Genomic DNA, 20,923 nt, shown 5'->3' with positions numbered 1-20,923 from the left:
ATTACGAAATATGTGGTATCCCAGGGAGTAATGTCCACCTAGAAATATGTTTTCTGTCGTTTGTTAAAAATAAACACTGAAACACGTCAATTTGATAGGAAGGGGGCATATTTGGTGGAGCAATTGTTTTCTAAATGTTATCCTTTTATCTCTGGAAAAACTACCCCTTTGAAAATTTAAAATTAAAAGCAGGATTGTGTTATACTTCGTTTAAAAGATAATTTTCTTCTCCATATAATTAAGCTTTTTTCAATGTTGTATAACGATCTTACAGAAATGAAACCAAAACCAAATAACTCGATTTTATCCATTTTTACTGATATTTTATTTATTTTATCATAAGAAATGTTGAAAGTGGTCTCCATTGACTTCCATGCACATGTTCAATTGAGCTTCAAAACGTCATAGCGTATTATCTAACATTTTTGGTATTATTGACCTGTAGTCTTCGACGGTTTGAGCACGTAACTCGTCGAGGGAATCAGATTATGCGTCATGGATTTTGGTCTTCAAATGTTCCCATAAGAACAAATCCAGGAGACTAAGATTAGGAGATCTCGTGGGCTTCTTCACTGGACCTGTTCTGCTAATCCATCTTCCAGGGAATTCTTTATCTAGAAATTGTTAGAAAGCAGTAGTATAGCCTGGAGACGCGGCATCCTGTTGAAAAACGAATTCTTGTTCTAACAAGGCGTGATCTTGTTCCAATATTTCAGTTGACCTGGAAGTATGACGTCTTGTAGAAATTGTAAATAGTTTTCTCTATTTCAGTTTCTAGAAATGAAAAATGGACCAACAATATGATCATTTAAAATCCCTGCCCAAACCTTCAATTTTTGAGGGTGTTGAGTATAGATTGCTCGGAACAAATGAGGATTGAGGTTACTTCTGTAACGGCAGTTATGTTTTTGTTACCCTTTAAATGGAATGAACATTTAACAGAAAATGTTTTATTATACAATAAGTGTCTGTTTTAATGTAATATATTATTAAAGGATTCGCAGAATTCTAATCGATGGTAAAAATCATTTAGTTCCTGTACTAGTTTTATGACATAAAGATAGAATTTTACTTTTTTTTTAATTCCATGAATAGTAATTTTTAAAACGCCCCATTTCTCAGCAATCTTTTGTACAGACGTTCCGTTGTCCATATGAAAATATCCCAAAACCGTAATTCGGCTTTCATCAGTTCTCGTTCGGCGGTCAACTTCGTGTTTTCTATTTTGGACGGAAACCATTTAATTAAACTTAATTAGCAACTTAGATACAAAAGGATAGCATACCATTTTGTCGTAATGATTTAAATTGAAGACACGAGCCGTCTCTTTTGCAAAATTATTGTTTGTGAAACATAGACTCACAATTTCGATTCTTTCTTATAACGTGTAAACCTGTTTAATCAAATTAAAAATTGAACGAAGTGGGAAATAATATCTTGCCATGAAGTACAAAAATCAATAAGTGTATAGTAAAATATCAATAAATTGTTCCTCCAAAAAAATAAGGTTTATCAATTTTAAATGAAATGTTAGAAATGTCATTGTTATTGATATATTTAGGACGTTAAGACGTTTTGAGTCTAATTGTACATTTTCAGCATTTATTACAATAACATGCGTGGTTAAAATTAAATTATTTGGTTTTTGTGTAGATTCTGTAAGATCGACATGCAAAGATAAAAAATAAAAGCTTCACCATGTAGAGAATTAATTTACCATTCAAAAGAGATATAACACACCTCTTTCAATTTGAAAATTTCAAAGGTGTGGTTTCAAGGGGTAGAGGGATGATATTTCAAAAACAACTTTTTTTACCAAATAATGTCTCCTTTCCTATCAGCCTTGACGCGTTTTTGTATTTTTTTTTTAACAAACAACGCAAAGGTATTCAGGGTAAATATTTTTCCCTGAGACACTCCGTATATATAGGGAGAATCAACGAAATTAGAAAGTATGTTAATAAATTCCATTTAAAATTTACTTTCAATTTGCATATGGTATGTGATATGGCTATGAAATATGGATATTTTAAAAATATTCAGAGACCTACAAGGGTTCCTCATAAAAATGAGGCTTGTAAAAGTTAAATTTTTTTAAACGGCATACCCTGTATTTGAATAGTCTATTGTATTCTAATCATAATAATAAATCTTTTTTATATACAGTTTAATATAACTATCTTTTACGGTATAGAACATATCAAGTCTGTTCGAAAAATTGTCATTTTTCACCACTTACGTATAGGTACATACCATCTTAAATTTTGATGGGATTTGTAGATTACTAACTCCTGTAATGTTGTCTTGAGGGTGTGCAAATATTATTAAAAGGTTAAATATACAGGAAATAAGTCAGAAATAAAGGGTCACATTTGAAGAAGAAAAGTTGGACTTCGTTGGATTGTTATAGGACCAGAAAAAAAAACTTCGAGGTCATTACAAAGTGACAACAAATTAGATTTGTAACTTTTACTACAACATTTTTTGATAAAAATATTATTTCAACAGTTATTACTTTTATACAGGGTGGTTACTTAGTGTGAAAACGTCTATTATCTCAACAAATTTGCGATTAAAAAAAAAGTTTCGAACAAAATATTTTAGTACGTAAAATTTTTGAGAACTTGAAAATGGCTGGGTTTGGGAATAGGATAATGTTAACAAAAGTTGTAGATTTTTGAATTCTGAATATGATACCGTTGAGAAAATTGAGGCATTCCATTTGAATAAGCAAAGTTATTGATATTTAAAATCACGCATCTTCAGAGGCACATTTGGTAGTTGTGGAAGACTTTTTCTGAAATTCGAATACGACTGCTTATTAAGTTCTTTTGGAGTTTCAGCAGAGTGACTTCGAAATTTGAAGCAGTTGGGGCACAGCACCGATTTTTGTGAGATTTTATAGTTGACAAAATTTTCAAATTTTTTGCGAATAATCCAGAAATGGTAAATTTTAAAGATAGGGTAACTTACATAAACTGACCTTAAAATTTAATGGGAAATCCTAAAATGGCAAAAAATTGTAAATGTCCTATTTAAAAAATCGAATTTGTTATTGTCACCCTTTTATGGCGGACTCTCGAATTTGAAAATAATTTTAAAATACGGACGTTTTACATACTTAAATCTCTTTGTGTAAGACACTTTTTCTTCTAAATCGCATATTTGCTGCGATATTGGACTTCCTCATACTATAGCAGCAACTCTGTATATGACGCATCGTATTGTAGGCGAATTTCCTTGAGCACCTTAAATTCTTACTCGTATCTGTTATAATAATTCTTTCATTTTTCATCTCAGTTATTAAAGCACGTTTTCTTGAACTGCAATGTTTTTTTTTCAACACGCTTAAGAAAGAATATAATTAAATATTTTAAATAACAAATAGAGTTGCTTGCTGATTAATTTTAAATAAAAAAGTATAAATGAACGCAAAAAGAACGTGTGTGTTATGTGCATTTTACTCAAGTGGTAAAATGGAATAAGTCCACATAAAAAAAATATACCTTTTTTGGGTAAAAAATTTTTTGTTGTTTCCAAGTATATTTTCGATAAACGTTCATATAACGATTTTATTTCACTTTGGATGAAAATGAGTAAATTTTTGAACTGCCCTATTGATAGGACCGCCACTGTAGATAATGTTTTTTTATTCTTCGATGACCTACTTAGCATATTTCATATTTTTGTCTATCAACTACCAGATATCTAAAACAGGCACATTGTTTTTCTGATTAATGTCTTAAATATTTTTGGAGGGACATTGATCAATTGATCCTATGTAGAAGCTGCTCCTGATTATTTCCTTATAAGTCGATATTGTTCTATTCCTTACGCCTGCCTTCTAGGAATTTTCGCAAGCGTTGTATCTTGGGCAACTACGGGGAGCAGTGCAATGCCGAATTCTGTATTTTTAGAATCAGAAGGAAAATTGGATAATGATTTTTTTAACACTGAGTTTACGTTGATTAAGACAAAAATGCAACGTTGATACGTTGAAAAATAGTTTATTAAATATCCTAATTTAAGAGATAATGTAGTTCATTTCGAATCAAATTTATAAATTTACTTAGTTGTTAAAAAAGAGCTTGGTTCTTGCTCTAGATGCGTCGTTTTTGATTAGACAACACGTTATTATCACAAACATATCGTTGTTCATATTTCGGTAATCGCGCGGCACGTTGTGGCTATATCACACATTGACCTTTACATAACATTATGCTTTATATTATGTATACTAACTTTGTCTATGTCACGCAGACATTCACAAAAATTAGAAAAAACTTAAAGTCGAACCTAAAATATGGCTTATTACGAGGCACCAGTTCCAATCGAATTTAGTTTTATAAATTAATGTTATTGATACCCTTTGCTAGACAACATTGTTTAATCTTTTTAATGATTTACAAGAAATAATTAATGCATCTCTTTCTTTGGCCGCACTTGCAACTACCGGTTCTCTTCGTCAGTCTCTGTATCTTCCTCAACTTTCACACACTAAAGTAATCCTCGTTAATACTTTAATTCATTATTCACGTTGACTCACCTACATCGACAATATGGATTCTGGGATTTTCCAACGTCAGCTCCGGATAGATCCAGGGCTTGTTCTTCGGATTCGGCTGCAGAGCTTTCCAATGTTCGTACCCTTCTGCGGCTTTCTTCAATTGCTTCACCACCTTAGGGGCAAACTTCTGTGTTATTTTATTAACCAGCCACGAGGGCAGTTTGCCTTTGGGATCTGTTTGTGAAATGTAACCGAGGAAACAGCCCGGATGTCTATTCCTCACTATAAAGCCGGTTAGGTAGGACACGGCCCTATAAGACAAATTTCTTTGAAAGAGTCGATTTATCTATCAAAAGTGAGAGCGTTGCTCAGCTGCTTGGTTTCTATAGACATTGTCTTTAAGGTGAAATTGACAGTATTTTGATTTCTTGACCCTAAGCGTGTTGTATAAGCCAGAAAATGTTGTAATTTTTACCTTACAAAACTTTTTCGAGGAGGGTAATCTTTGTGGTCGACTGAGTGGTTGATGATAAGTTTTTCATCTCCCAAGTCAAGCCATGACCTCTGGAGGACGAAGTCTCTGTTTTTGACAGGGGCAGGACAAGATACTGAAATTTTTGAAAGTTTTAGAGAAGTAGACATTTAAGGTGTATTTGGGCTTACGGGCATAATATCCAACATCATTGTTCGGATTTAGATAGCCTATTTCGATTGAGGCCATCATGTGCTCGTCCCACTTTTTGCGGTAGCCCGGGTCGTGTAGCACGTCGAACATTGTGTTGGCACTTACGTCTTTGAATACTGAGTGGACTTTAACCATTCTGAAATTTGTTGTTGCAGTTCCTTTCGTCCATACCTATGCAGGTAAAACAGAAGAATGTTAATACGCAGAGAGCTGTGTGAGATATTATGGAAAAATATCTGGGCAGTTTAGGTGACTTGCTCTGGAAACGCATCCAGGAACCTAATTGATAGATATTATTATAAAAAAGTATTTGAGACAGAAGATAACTTAAAATTATTTTGAAAAGAAAGGGTGTTATTTAGGTACGTGGTCAAACTTCAACGAGTGATTCAAGATGAAAATTTTGTAGAACTTATGGTAGATTCGGTAATGCTTCGTTTTCAAGATACAGAGTGTTAAACTTTTCTTTAAAAAATCGTTTTCTCGTAAAAAATTTAATAATTATTTAGCCAATTTTGTTGAAATTTGCCATTGTTATTTATGCTCAATATTGTTATTTATGCGACACTGACTTTTTAAAAACTTTTATATTTTTTTCGGATTAAGCACTGTTACGGCCACCTACTTCACCGGATGTACATCCGTTAAATTTTTCCTTTGAGGGTCATATAAAGTTCTTTGTTTGTAGAACTCCGGCCAACATTGAAGAAGAATTAATCCAACTGATACAGGATTCAGGTACCCAGATAAGTATACGCCGGGCATGTTTCAACGAATTAGGCAATCGATATTAAGACGAGCTAATGTTTGCATTAAAGTTGAAGGACATTTGCAGCAACTATTGTATTATAACTTTCGTGTTATTTATTGTTAAATGTATTTTTATCTAAAAAAATGCGTACCTTTTGTTAAGTGTAGTTAATAAAGCATTTTACTTGTTTGATTTTTCTTAAATTTTCAACGTTACTGCTGTGCACGCCATTAGCATAAGGGGGTAAACAATTTTTAGCTTAAAAGATTTCTTCGAATTGCATTAAAAACTGTCACCAAGTTTTTACGTCATTATAGTTTACATTTTCTTGTTATATAGGACTTTTTTTAATATGTAATGATAAAAAAAATTAAGGGCTTATGCCTTGAAAAGGAATCATGACCGGACCTCTGTTTATATAAATTTTTCGTCTTGAAATCACTGCTTGAGGTTTGGCTACGTATTTAAATAACAGCCCGTTTAAATATGGCAAAGTTTTTTTCACGTTTGTGGATGCGGTAAACCCCACTATCAGATTTGTATAGAATTTGCCACTAAAAATTGACGTCCCTTGAAAGCGAATTTCTTTCTTCTCAGTAAACCCCAACGCTTTCGAGTAACAACCGATGTACGTATGTCGCAGCTGTGCCAATTCCGGATACATCAAGAGCATCTATCCAAAATACTCTACATGTCTATCAGAAATTAATTTAGAAGTCCATCAGACTATGCTGTTATAGTGGTTAGTTCAGGTGACCACTGATCATCAATCTTTAAGTAGCTCGCGAGCGTTGCGACTTTGTGTTTTGGTGGGTTATCCTGACATACTGGTTGTTTGGAATGTCGCTTTTCAACTCTACAACCTGTGATTGATCACATTTTTGGGGAACGAATGTCATGCACCCCATGCTGTTGGTTAGTCTCAATTTGTCTTAGCAAGATGCTGCATATTCATGCAAATAGCAGCTAACCTGGCTAAGCGTAAACATTCGAAGACACAAGAGGCATAGCCTGAAGCTCCGGGGACCTTACTGTCGATAGCTTTAGTTTGCAGCCCTGATTAACATAATAGCTGAAAAGCAACGGGGAGGCATGTAAAGTATATCATTATGACCCGAACGTTAGGTGTAAATCCTAACATTGAAGGATCTAAGACGCGAGGGTTGTAAGTCACATACAGGATGTCCCAGGAACAATGTTACGAATGAGTACTGAGGATAAACAAATAAAGCGATTAATTGAACTTATTAACATGTAATTTTTAGTCAGTATTTTCAGTAAATCACTCAAAAACGTTGAAAAATAAAAAATAATACAAATTTTACAGCGTGCCTAATGCCCGTTCAATTCGCGTTACATTTAAGTAAGTCGTCCTTAAGACACGCTAAAAAGTATTAGTATATCCGAACGTTATTTACGCTATCATGTTATATAAACAATGCTGGTAAATGGCGTAATTATTATGGGTTTCAGTGCAAAGGAACTTTTAAACATGGGTTGAATCATCATGCTGGAAATCATTGTTGCAAAACGCAGTTGTATTTTTATAATAAGCTTTTTTGCTCGGCAGATACTGGATTGATGAATATACATAATTTAACTCGGACTTCTATGTTTAGTTTTCTTTTAAACATGCTCGAAATCCCTTTGTATCTTCAGCAATTACCTTGATATCTTCCGAATGGCTATCGTATTCCAACTTCCATCCCTCGTGGTCGTCCACTAACCATTTTAGCGTGCAGAAATCGCTGTCTTCTGCGATCTTTACAACTCCTACTTCCATTGTGTTCTGTAATAAAGTAAAAACTCCAGTCACTATAAAATGCATCATTGCTCACAGTTGAGGAGCTTTCAAATTATTGAGTGGTATTGGACTAATTAAGTTTCCTTCGAACCCATAACTCCTACACAATATCTTTTATGAGGTACACATTTGAAGCTTTATCAGATGGAATTTGCTATGTTTATTCGCAAAAGATATACGTAATAAAAGTCTTTGAAAGTAAAGAGAGAGGTGAGGTCAATGGACAAAACATTGCGTGAAAATAAAAAAAAAATGATTCGCAGATTCGCAATTATCGATACTGCGATCTCATGAGCTCAAAAGCGTATGTAAAAGTTTGAATTTTGAATCCTCGGTATGGTGAGGGATGTAGCATTTCAATGACATGAAATTGTGTTGGTGAGGCACACTTGAGCATTTTTACAGGGAACGAAAGTTGAAATTCAGGAAATTCGAATCGGTTTCCGGAATAATCGAAAAAAACTTAATAAAAATAAATGCCACCTTTTCGTTGACACATTGGGTTCTCTACAAGAAAGATACAACTATTGGACTTTATTAAAATGAAATTTAATAGAAAATAAAAAATAATTACATCTAGCTGATAAGCAAATAAAGGTTCAAAAATGCCGTCTTAGATAGCTTCCGCCAGCCATATTACCACACTAGTGTGTGTTTGCATATGCTTGAATTCGTAATAAAATCGCCAAATTCTAAATAATAAAAGGCACAAGCCTCGAGCAGCAAGGTATTGCGTTCGTTTATTTTCTTTATTGATTAAATTATAGCTAAGTTTTGATGGAAAATTAAATATCTCTAAAATTGATTTAAACTTTAAATATTTCTTATCGAATTTAGCAAATTTTGCCATCAGATGCCTATTCCCTATATAGATAAAATATATAATTCTATTATATTTCATATTCATCTTGTTTTACTGGTTTACGTAACACTAACATTCGTTTGAGAGCTTTTAAAATTTCCTTAGTAAAGTGGGTTAAACTGTTAATTAATGACCTTATTAAACTTACCACTGTTAACCCTGTTGTCAATAGTATCAAAAGTGAATTGATAGAAAATTGATTGGAATTTGATCATTTTTTCTAAATCATCCTTGTCACATCAGAAAGTTTTGCTGAAACTGCTTTTCTCTTTGCAAAATATTGGCCGCAATTTGTCTCTCGCACGACCACAAAGATTTTTTTTTTAATTAAAGATTTAACTTGTGATTTCACAATAGGTGCAGAGATTACACCTTAAGGTATAAATAATATGTCGGTATTCGGAAAAAATCACATCATATCACCCGCACTAGCTCACTGCCAATCTAACTTTGGAGTAAGCTAAACCATGGAAGGTTTATTCGAAATCATGCAGCTTTAATAAGCGACGTGATTGGACTCGAGTGACGTCAGAAATTGGGACGAAAACGTGTAAAACGGCGCCGACGCCGCCGTCTGGCGTCGCGGTGCGGATTGCGGGTGGGAAGGCCGAAATATGAAGCGGTCGCATACATTGCGTCATGCCGTACTGTGTCCACTAAAGTTGATTGTCCTGTTATTTATACGGGGGCAGTAGGAGAAGAATAGGTATCTAACTTTTTATCAGGATAATTATTGCTTTCTGTAGATTGATTATTAACACGTTTATTTAATGTATACATAATCGATCATTAATGATCCATTTCAATGTTCAATTTTTCAGTAGTGTATGGTTTGGTCTTTTAATTGTTTTACCGCGAAATCATGTGATTCATTAATCATTATAAACAATAAGAAAAATCAAATAAAATGGTAGATAATGGTTTACATTTTAGTATTTCTTTGAGTCAAACATGCGTTAAATTCGTGAAAATCTGTTCATAGAGGCAAATCAGACAGTAAGCACTTATAAACACAAAACAACAGTAAAATAACTGTTTTGTACCAAAATGTCATTTAAAGCAAATATCCCGCTGGACATTGAGTTCCCTCATTTTAGGCATGTCAACCTTATTTAATCATTTACTATCGTATGATAAATAGTCATAAATTCACAATATGCAACATAAAATGTGAATGTATATGCATTCTTTATAATCGTTCAGTTACCTTGATATCGTTATCCTCGATAAGTAACTTATGTACCCTAAAGTTGTGAGGAGAGTGTCTTACGTTATACATATTCTCGGAACCGGATGAATGATGTAACGATTAGTGATGCTTATGAGCAATGACGTTTTTTTGCGTCAGTATTTTTCAAGAACATGACGTTAGAAAAGCATTGAAAACAGAATCTGTGAACGTTTTATATGCTTTGTTTTCCAGGTGTTTCATGGACAGTACTGGCTTCGGCAAGTAAATATTAGTTATATTTATAATATTCCACCAATATACAGCTTGTCTTGCTAAAAAATCGGGGTTCTCGTAAATAATTAACGAGAACGATCTAAAAAGCTTTTTAAAAACATTAAAAGCATATCATACCTCGCTATTAACTTTAATGATTTTTGTGTTCTGTGAAGGTCTTCAGTACTAACATTGGTAAATTATCGAACAAAATATTGGAAATAATGAGAAAAAACGTCGAAAATGAAATAAGGTATTACAATGCTAAGAATGCAAAAGGTATATAAACCTATTGTAAAAAGTATTGGAAAACGTTTATGACTTTTATAAACCTCTTATTTAAAAAGAAATGCTTAAACACGTATAATTTTATTAAAAAAGACATTTCATATAAATATTATTTTCGGTATTTAAATTTTTCATTCCTATCCAGTTACCCCTACTAATTTTTTAGTTTTAAACGTAAAGATACCCATTGTAACATATCAAATCAAAGATACACAACGGTATACTAAGTATTAAAATTAGATCTACAGCTTCCTTAAAAAATAAAGTTATTAAAAATAAAAAATAAAGTAACTCACTATTATATTAAACAAAATTGAACTTCCTACAATAAATGCTCAAATTGTGCCCCGTGATCAATTTGGCAATGACCAAGTCATTCTTCGAACTCTGTTATGCAATTATTCAGTGTTACTTTTGTTATTAATTCTAATTCTGTATGAATTAAAGATGTAAATAATATAAATTTTGTGGTCTATTTTGTAAACGACACCTTTCAAGTGATCCCACAAAAAAAATCGAGGGGCGGAAAATCTGGAGATCGTGGTGGCCATTGTAATGTATCTCTTTTATCGATCCATGTCTTAGGGAATACCTCATCGAGATACTCTTTCACAACCATAATAAATGTAATGTGATTGTGCAGCATCGTTTTAGAACCAGATATTATTGACTACTTGCTCCTTATTCTGTCCACAAAAATTGGCGATGATTTTTTCTGGTTTTGTTTTGTAATAAGTGCAAGTATAATGCATTATTTAAATTCCCTTCTATGGAAAATACACCAATGAACTAGTGACCGATTATAGCCATGTATACATCAAGTTTTTGCGGATTTTATGTATGCAGACGCTGTATTAAATGAGGATAGTCTGTAGATCAGTAGCAACAATTATATTGATGAATAGATCCATTTAAGCAAAACGTTGGTTCTTCTGAAAATAAAATTTTAGTGATGGAACTCGTGTGTTTTTCTTGTATCAATTTACAAAATTTTATCCTGCGATCAAAATCTTCAGGCGTCACCCTTTAGGTAAGGAAAATTTTGTATGCATGAAATTTTTCTAGCTTTAAACTATTGGTTACTGATTTTTCAGATATATTAAATTTTTTGGCAAGTTTCCTGGTAGATTGTTGCTGTTTTCATACACAAATAAACGAATGTCAATTCAATTGCTGTTCAAGGTCTTCTACATTTTAGAGCAGCTTTCACACTTCCAGTTTGTTAAAATTTTTTATAAATCCGAGAAACTTCACTTCTACCAATAGGTCGATCTGGATATTTCTCATTAAATATGAGATACGCCTCTTCATAAGTTCTTTTGCAATTTCCACATCCCAAAAAGATTGAAATTGCAATTGTTTTCTTTTTAGACAAACGATTGATGTTTTTGATATTCTGACTGGTAAATGTCTTACAACTGAATTTAACTACTAATGAATTCTATGAAAACCAACATATTTGAAAAATTGTTTACATTGAAGACGATTTGGAATTTCTACATTGTATTGTCACTCTCTTTTACAGTGAAATAAGAATGGATTCTCTATAGAGAAAGCAAAGATTAAAAGTTTAAATCTTTTTTGAATATAGATTTTGTTGTATTTTTTTAAGGAAGCTGTAGATCCAATTTTAGTTCTGAGAATACCGTTGTACCCCTTATTGAATCATCTATAACTATGTATGTGCTAAAATAGCTACTTTTCCATTTGAAAAAAAGAAGTTACTATGGATAGCTAGATAGGTATGAAAAATTTTAACATCGAAATTAGTGGATTTAATGCTTTTTTTTAAATAAAATTATACGCGCTTAAGATTTTTTTTTAATATCGGGATTATGAAAGTTACAAACATGTTACAATACTTTGTACAAGTACTGTATACCGGTTTAAATAGCATTGTCAACTAATACTACATATAAGGGTTCCATCTTACCATTTGTTGTTCTAAAATAACTTTCAGTATCAGCATTTTAACAGTTTGTTCATGAGACGTTGTTCTTGAACCTGTCTTTTTCGATTCGAAGAAGGCGTTATGAGAATTTTTGCACTTTACTTGTGATACCCTTAAGACGAAAAAGCGGAGTTTTATTGCTCCAAATAAAGTAAAATTAACTATATCAGTTAATGAGAATTAAGTATAGATGTGATTTTTCCTTGCGATTTAGAACATATGGAACCTAAATTAAATAATTTTTTTGTGATGTTAAGGGATGAATTTGGATCTAACGCTAAGTAGATATTATGAAATGCAAAATAATCCTTTCTGCTCTACGCTCTGCCCGTCCTGGCAGGTATAAGTAAGGCTGCCGCTGTGCTCTGGGCGAAATTTTTAATCGCCGCCCCCACATTCAAAAAAATCCCTGTCCAGGAAATTCGGCAGCCCTAAGCTGTAGCCTCACACACAAGTCAATTACCGACTCCATGATACAAATTATTACTCTTACCAACAACTTATCAACAAAAACTGCAGCTTGCCAGGCATTTTATCAAACATAGTTCTGATTGTCTTTTTGCGTATGTGTGAAGTTATCCAATGATGTGGAGCAAATCTTGATTGGATTGTAGATTTACCACATTATCGATAATCCTTTCTATTAGAACTCTTGACGTAGCAATTTTTTTAAGTATTTCATTGCACATTATGGTTGTTTTTTTTTCGATTTTTACGAGAGTACCACCCTCCACAATACCATTTTAATAGTATTTATTTCTCGGAACTGATATTTTCACTTGATAATTTATCCCAAACGTAACCTTTTTGAGTCGCGAAACCGTGGGTCTATGACACACACGCAACACATTTTTAATAAATTGTCAACTAGAAAATTAACTCACTTCCACATAACAGGTGGTACTTAATGTGATTAGATAGGTGCGAAGAGGATTAGAGGTGTACGTTATCGTGGAAAGCTACGGTAAAACGCTAATTAAATAACAAAGTTATAGGGGAATCGGTATTGGCAAATTTAACCAATGATTTACTTTGATTTCATCTATTCTATAGAAATTATCCTCTGTGGGTAAGATTTTCTAGTCTTCAATTTTTCGGTAGATACGCGCATAGAAAGGCCAACTAGTGTAGATACGTTGTCTCTGCGAAATATTCATTGTTCACAGTATAAATTCACTATGCACCTTTCAAGTCAGCAAAAATGTGAAATCAAAGATGTCAACGCAAGTATTTCGCCGATTGTTCGCTATTTGGCATTCGCTGAATGCCGCATGCTTGCGTCCGCCTTTAGGCAAACTATAACGGCTTGAAGTAGCTATTTAGCCACCGAGTGCGGAAATTTGTGCTTCGCACCACTGCAGTGCTTACCGAACCTCTCCGCAATCATTCTTTGTTATAGGGCTGCTGCAGTTAGTCTACGGTAAAGTATCACTTCCCGCATTTCATAAGTGAATAGTTAGCGATGGAAGTAATAACTGACCATATTTCGAGTTGTTAAAGCCACGTTAAATTTAACGTGCAGTTTCAACAGAAACGCCACGACGACCCGTTGGTTTTTATTAAACTTTTGCTAATCTTTTAATAATTCAGCTCCTAGGGAGTTTAAGTAATTAAACTCCTAAGCCCAAAGGAATTGTTTGTTATCTTCATTACTAATAGGAAAAACACTCAAAAGTTTTATGGAACTAGCAGTAAAGCGCTTTAAACTCCCTATTTATCTTACTTTTAGAGATAACACAACCAATAAAGTTAGGCAAACAAACGCTATAAGGATTAAATAATTGTTTGTGTTGAGCAACTAGAAAACTATGACCATATAAAGTATGTTTTAATTAACTTTTGCTGTTATACGTTTCTGATTTTGCACGAACCGTAACTGAACAGTTCGGTTTTCAAGAGGTAAAATTGTGTTAAACTGGTTCATTTAAACAAATGGTATAGGAAACTTCTTACATATCTCATTTAGACTTACCGTGATACACGTACCATGAAAGTTACATATCGCAGCGATACATTTTCCGGCGCCACTAATTCTCGTGCACTGCATAGTGCTTGAAATATGTTTTGTTCCATTTAGAGCAATTAACCCATATCCCATCTGCAACTTAAACAAATATATTTTGATTGTGAACTTTTGTGGTGAGGAGAGATAAACAGAAAAATAATTCAGCTGGAGACATGCCCAATTTGGTCTGATTGCTAGCTTTAAGGTGTTAGATGACCCAATTGATTGGCCTGGATAGGGCTCTACGGTTATACGTTTTTAATTGAAAAAAGTGATCATTCTCTTAAAAAAGCATTCAAATGTAATAGAAAATTAAAGTGTAGTCGATGTAAATTAAATATACACTCACTTTCATATGAAGTGAACCGCCCGGTAATAATAATAATTAAGTGTTGTAATTTTAGCGAAATAATGCTTCATAACAAAGTATCAAATTATCAGAGTTTCAGTAAAAAGAAACAACATTTATTAATTAAAAAGTTAGTAATGAGTGACATCACCTCGTACAGCAATGCAAGCATGCAGTTTTTGCGGCATGCTTTGCAACAAGTGATCAATATTCTTTTATGGTATTTCATTCTATGCTACCTCAAGGTGGTGTCCTAGTTCGCCCAAATTGATTGGAACTGTCGGTAAATTTCAAAAACGATGACTCATCATGTCCCAAAGATGTTCGATATATTATAGATCCGGTGGTCGTGCAGGCCAGGAAAACATTTCCAATCGTGCTTCTTTCAAGTATCTTTGAGTAATATTCGCAGTATGCAGTCTTGAATTATCTTTTTGGAAAATACCATTTTGTAAAGTCTACATAAAGGGTACTGATGCGGGCCTCAGGACATTGTTAATGTAGCGATGTGTGTTTAGGATACCTGAAATTAGCACAAGAGGAGATCTTCGCCTAAGGCATATCGGACCCCAAACCATTGCACTAGGTGTTAAGACTGTGTGACACCTTTCACAAAACTGTAAATTTTTTCTTTCACCTGAGGGTCGTCTGACCCTTCTACGATCATCATTGATCCACGAACAAAATTGTGACTCGTCACTGAAGACTGAACTGTTCCACTGATGATTCCAACCAACTTGTTCCTGACGCCAGGGCAATTTGAAAGATTGGCGTTGTGCGGTTAGTAGAAGTCAGAGATTTGGATTTGTTCAAATCTACGTCCATCTAGATAATGTCGCTGAATCCGTTCTTCAGACTATGAAAAACTCACAATAGTATTGTGGTTTCGATTAATTTCTCGGGGAATTTTACGAAAAGAAAATCCGTCATCCTTCATATCGATAATTCGTCCTCTATCAAAATGCGAGACGTGGGAGATATTTTCATGCTGTCTCGCTAGGGGCATTTTAAGATGTGTTGTGGACCGTTCAGCAATAAAATAAACTGATATTTCCATGTAAATATTATTTCATTTATTAATAATTGAATAAAAAATTTAGAAGCCAGACGACAAAAAAACATTGCGGTTCTTTCTTGTTTACTAAAACTATGATAATTCGAAACTATTATGAAGTATTATTTTGCCAAAATTACAAGATTTATTTACTATTATTACTAGATGATGCATTTCATATAAAACTGAGTGTATATAGTGTTCCAAGTTGTAAAAAATCTTCGCTTGCCATAGAATGCAGATGTTTACCCTTTGCATGAATAAAAGACAGTGACAGTTACTGAATTTGACACGTGAGTAAACTTATAAATTTAGCGCATACCTAAAAAAAATGAACATTTAATGAATTTTGAGCCTCCCTCATATATCAAATTCGGTCGCTCTGGCACCGTTCATTATTTATACAAAGGAAAAACACCTGCATTCCAGGGGGACCTAAAATTTAAATAAAACCGAATAACATATTCTACCTATTGATTTCAGAAAATAACAGAGAATTCAAATATGGCATTTTCCCCTTTGCTTCAAAAGAAAATAAATGAATGGATTAGATGGGACAGAAATGAAACAACCTAAGCAACTCTACAAAAACTTGTTGATGGCAAGGACATCAAACAAATTGAGAAACTCATGCTCAACAGCACAAAATTTGGCACGGCAGAGCTGAGGTTAGTTTTAAGGGAACAACTCGCTCTTTTTAAACTTTATAGGGGATACATTTCTCTATATTTTAGGGGTAACTTGTGTACTTGGGGTATGTCAATATCAATGATCTGGTCATTATGCAAACGGCTCAGGATTGGCTTAAATTCTTAGAAGCCGAAAGGGAGCAACTACTTAAGAACAACGGGAACGTGGTGGGATATGACAGGAGACATAACAGCAGAAGGTAAATTTACCATGAGTTTGCTTGTGACTTTCAATTTGGTGTTATTCTAGAGATTTAACTCAAAAACCGTGTCCTCATATACCAATTTAATATATTTGCTCTAGACTAGCATATTATTAAACTAGTAATTAGTAAATTTCAGGCAAGTATCATACAGGATGATTTAGAATTATGCGATCAAAGTCCTAGGGATTATTGATAGTAAGAATGGAAGACATTTGAGTGAACCTAAGTTCGGAAATATCTCCCTAAGACACTATGGCCTTACGATGCTTTAAGACAGTTATGTACAAAAAAATGTTTTATCGAATTTTTGAGCATTTCACTTTAATTTGCTTGTACAAAACAAGACTATGTTAATTGTTCAAAATGTTGTCCTCGAAGTTGAATGCACCTATATAAACGACGCATATGGTTTCTGCGGACTATGTTAAAAAATTTATAATCGTTTTGAAGAACTTCCAATGCCACAATAGTTCATATAATCAGATATTGCTTTGTTTCCACTGGCATTTTATAAACCAAAGACTTTACATGTCCTCACAGAAATAAATCTGAAGGTGTTAGATCTGACGACCTAGGGAGCTACGGAACTGGACCACCTTTGCCGATCCAATATGTCCCGTACTGTTGAAGTTCAAGTTGAATTTTAAACAATTACTGTGGTGTTATTTTTGTACAAGCAAATTAAAACTAAACATACTAACACTTGCATTTTTCACATAGGTGTCTTAAAGCATCATAAGGCGGTAGCGCCTTAGAGAGACATTTCCGGATGTGGGTCCTTATATTCAAATGTCTTCTACTGCTGTACTGAATAAGTCCTTAATCTTTCATTTCATAGTTTTGAACCACCTTGTGCATTTAGGATTTAAACTAGATATGTGATAGGAAGTTCGCAGGAGGTCGATTGCTATCAAATGTGCCTTTCAAAAGCTAAAATAAAAAAGGGAGAAGATGCCTAACGGTAACCCTAGCTTTCAGGTCGTTAAACAAATAATTATTTACTAACGAATTCCAAAGAGTTTGTTCTGTGTGCGCTCTAACCTTTATGCCCCCGGTACTTCCCTAGAAATTTTATATTATTAAAAATATGTAAAATAGGTATTTTCTAGTTTTCCTATTCACAGGTCGGCCGAAATAACCACTTCCGTATTTGCACATTCCGGCTATATAGTGAAGTTATTAGGAAAAGTATGCCCAACTCCTTTCATCTCTTATGCCATAGGAAGTTTAAGTGCGCTGCCGGTGCTATGATTACTGCATCCCGAAATTCAAAAGATGTTAATGGATATAAGGTAAATCTGTATAGTATATTTGAGTTCCATTAAATAGTTCAAATAGATTGTCATTTACTTTGTAAGTGACCTAAATATTCATTAATTAGCTGAGTTCATTAATTTTATCCCAGGTATACTCATTAGTAAGTAACAGAAGAAAAATCACTTTTTTTCAGCGTTTTCACCGCTGTCTACTGAAAATACTTTTTGGATTCTATAGAAATCTTTACCCTAAAAGGGTTGGTGATTTATTGAGACTACCAATTTCGTTTTTGAAACAAATATTTGCAATTGCGTTTTTTAGGTCTATGACTCAAACGCCTGCTAAATAATCAATCCTGTAGACAAGAAATTTCAGTCATCAATTCTGGAAAGCTGGAACCTTGGCGTATTTATTGAGACCAGTGGATTTTGCATTCCACTTCATTGATAACAGATCCTCTGGCACAGTTGACTGAAGATTACATTAATTCGCTTTCTGGAACCATTTTGGAGCAGTTTAAAGAAGTTAATAGTCAAAGCGGATGGATCTTTACATACACTGCGATGCATGGAGTTGGATATTCTTATATTAAAGGCGTTTTGAATGCTGTTGAGTGAAAATGCTTCCAGTGGAGGAGCAGAAAGATCCAGATCCAGAGTTTCCAACAGCAAAGTAAATTGTTTGATGTGGCATATTTGTTTATATTTCGTTTATGTCATGAGAATGTGTTTAAGAAAAATGTTTTTTTTTGCTACCCATTTTATTTTTTTCCGATTTCCAAATCCTGAAGAAGGAGAGAGTTCTTCAAGTGTGGCATTCAAAGCTGTAAACAAAAGTAGAAGCATTCTGGTGATTGCAAATGATCCAGATGCTGATCGCTTTGCTTTCCCGAGAAGAATAACGTGTAAGTAATATCTCCCGTTTAATTAATGAGCTTCTTCACCTAGAGTGACTTGGAATGATCAATCGAGATCTAGTGTTTGACTCGACAAGACTTCAACATCTCATCACCATCAGCAACGTTAGATTCCATCTAGTTCTTTTAGATTTCATTTTTCGATCTACATTTGTATGAACTTTTTGCCTATTTTTACTCTATTATCCTCCTAAGTATAATATGTACATCCTAAGTATATAATGTAGAGACACCTGGCACAATGAGGACCGTGGCGAAAGTATTTTTTCTTCGTTCGTTTGGTAAAAAAAGTAAGCAACGTTGGAGAAAACCACGTCGTTATATCTGAATTGATAAAAGGCACATCCTGCAAAGACATCAAAAACGAAATACCCTATATACACAAATTTCTATGGGACTTTCCAGACAATAAACGTTCTGATTGGTTTTTAGAACAGGCCATTGGTGGGTGTTTACTGAAAACAAACTGGGGGCTCTATTTGGTTGGTGGATGCTTCATTGCCATCAAATCCGAAATCCGACTGAACCAACAAAAAACATTTAAATGATGTCCAGCACTGTTAGTTCGATGATTTTGAAGATAATGGCAAAGAAACACGGATTTAACTTCCTGGAAACTTTGACGGGATTTAAGTGGATGGGTGGGTATGACTCAAATAGTATCGCAGAACAATATTTGTTTCTAATCAATCCAATCTATCTAGGCAATAAATTAATTGAGCTTCATGAGCAGCATAAGAAAATCTTGCTGGGCTACGAAACCGAAATTGGATATATGTGTATTCTGCAGATATTGGATAAAGATGGAGTGTCTGCAGCTGTCTAGTACATCACATTGTGGTTCGTTAATTTAAAGGTGAATTTTCATTATTCATCATTCAACCTGTTGGAGTAGTACCATATGTTTCTTCAGTGAAGGAAAACAAGTCCATCGGAAGCTCAAGGAAATATATCATTATTATGGTTATCATATATGCAGAAACGCCTGCTTTTCATGCAACGATAATAATACTATCACAAGTATATTTAAAATGATTCGGAATTTTAATGGCGACAATTTTGTAGGAAGCTTTTAAAATCTGATAATGCGATATACAAACTATTAATTTGTGTAGTATCCCAATGGAATTTTTAAAAATAAATACAAAGTGGAACGTGTTAGAGATCTATCTACTGGATATGACAGCAGAGAGTCGGATAAGAAAGCCAAATTGCCCCTTTTGCCAGAATGATTACGTTTACTATTGATAATGGTTTTATTATTACCCTGAGGACGAGTGGGCCGGACAATAAAATAAAATACTATTCGGAAATATGTGCGGATTGTGAAATAAAGTATGTATACATTTGATAATCTTTTGTGATAAGAAAGCATAATATGCCACTTTATTGTCCATTAAATTTTGATATATACTTTTCTGCTCGCAAAAGAGTATCATAAAGAGCCCTTTACGATCCAAAAGGACATAAAATAATTTAAGGAATGATTTATTTTCATTTGCAGAGATGAGGAAACAATCAGGGACACTCTCAATCTGATGGTTGATGAAGTTTTAGCAATATTCCCACAGCCTATTGAAAATGGTTTACTATAGGCTAATGAAACATGGTCATACCTTCTCATGAACTCAAAAATAAAAAATACACTAATATTACTTTAAAATATTTTATTTTTAACAACCCATGTAGGTATTAAGTCGCCCATACCGTTTGATATTAGAAAATGTAATACAGAACTTGTGTGTTGCCCAGTAGCAGTAGTACGAATAGACGGATTTTCCTGGTCAGTGTTTGTTTCAGGGGCAGGGAGGTGGTTAGCAAAAATTTCACCCAGGGCAGCAGATCTGCTAAGGCCAGCCCTGACGGTGCTATAATGCTTTGTTGACACTCAGTTTCGAAGAACACATTATTTTAACATTAGTTTTCCCCATGGAAAACTCTATGATGGTGAATTCGTATTTGCATAACTGCAGCATAATGGATTTTGGTAAGTGAAGTGTACTTAGTCCTATCTAGATCGTAGTTATTATTATTTGTTATTATATGTTGTTAGTATTATTTATTGGTGTAAACTGAAAGCTTTGAACTTCATTGTACCTGTTTATTTATACGCTTTTGCTGATATGTTGAGCACCTAATTAATAATTAAAGAAAA

General features: G+C 33.7%; 1 protein-coding gene and 1 pseudogene across 3 annotated transcripts; one reads left to right on the top strand and one right to left on the bottom strand.

Moving 5' to 3' along the window:
• Positions 1 to 3,991: 3,991 nt before the first annotated feature.
• LOC136343327 (START domain-containing protein 10-like) lies at positions 3,992 to 14,405 on the bottom strand. 3 transcript variants are annotated; one of them, XM_066289994.1, is made up of 6 exons: positions 14,265 to 14,405; positions 7,610 to 7,732; positions 5,171 to 5,363; positions 4,983 to 5,115; positions 4,551 to 4,818; positions 3,992 to 4,497 (listed from the first exon to the last, which is right to left on the bottom strand). In XM_066289994.1, the coding sequence occupies exons 1-6, from the start codon at positions 14,388 to 14,390 to the stop codon at positions 4,450 to 4,452; spliced, it is 891 nt and encodes a 296-aa protein (XP_066146091.1). In that variant the 5' UTR covers positions 14,391 to 14,405; the 3' UTR covers positions 3,992 to 4,449. The 3 variants fall into 3 exon arrangements, with proteins under 3 accessions (XP_066146091.1, XP_066146093.1, XP_066146092.1); XM_066289996.1 differs by lacking the exon at positions 14,265 to 14,405 and adding an exon at positions 12,786 to 13,152; XM_066289995.1 differs by lacking the exon at positions 14,265 to 14,405 and adding an exon at positions 8,758 to 9,495.
• A 1,390-nt stretch (positions 14,406 to 15,795) lies between these two features.
• LOC136343383 (phosphopentomutase-like) lies at positions 15,796 to 20,242 on the top strand (annotated as a pseudogene).
• The last annotated feature ends 681 nt before the right edge of the window (positions 20,243 to 20,923 follow it).

This window comes from Euwallacea fornicatus, chromosome 14 (genome assembly GCF_040115645.1).
Source record: "Euwallacea fornicatus isolate EFF26 chromosome 14, ASM4011564v1, whole genome shotgun sequence".
NCBI lineage: Eukaryota > Metazoa > Arthropoda > Insecta > Coleoptera > Curculionidae > Euwallacea > Euwallacea fornicatus.
The sequence above is the reverse complement of the archived record's forward strand: the minus strand, read 5'-3'. Positions and strand labels throughout refer to the sequence as shown.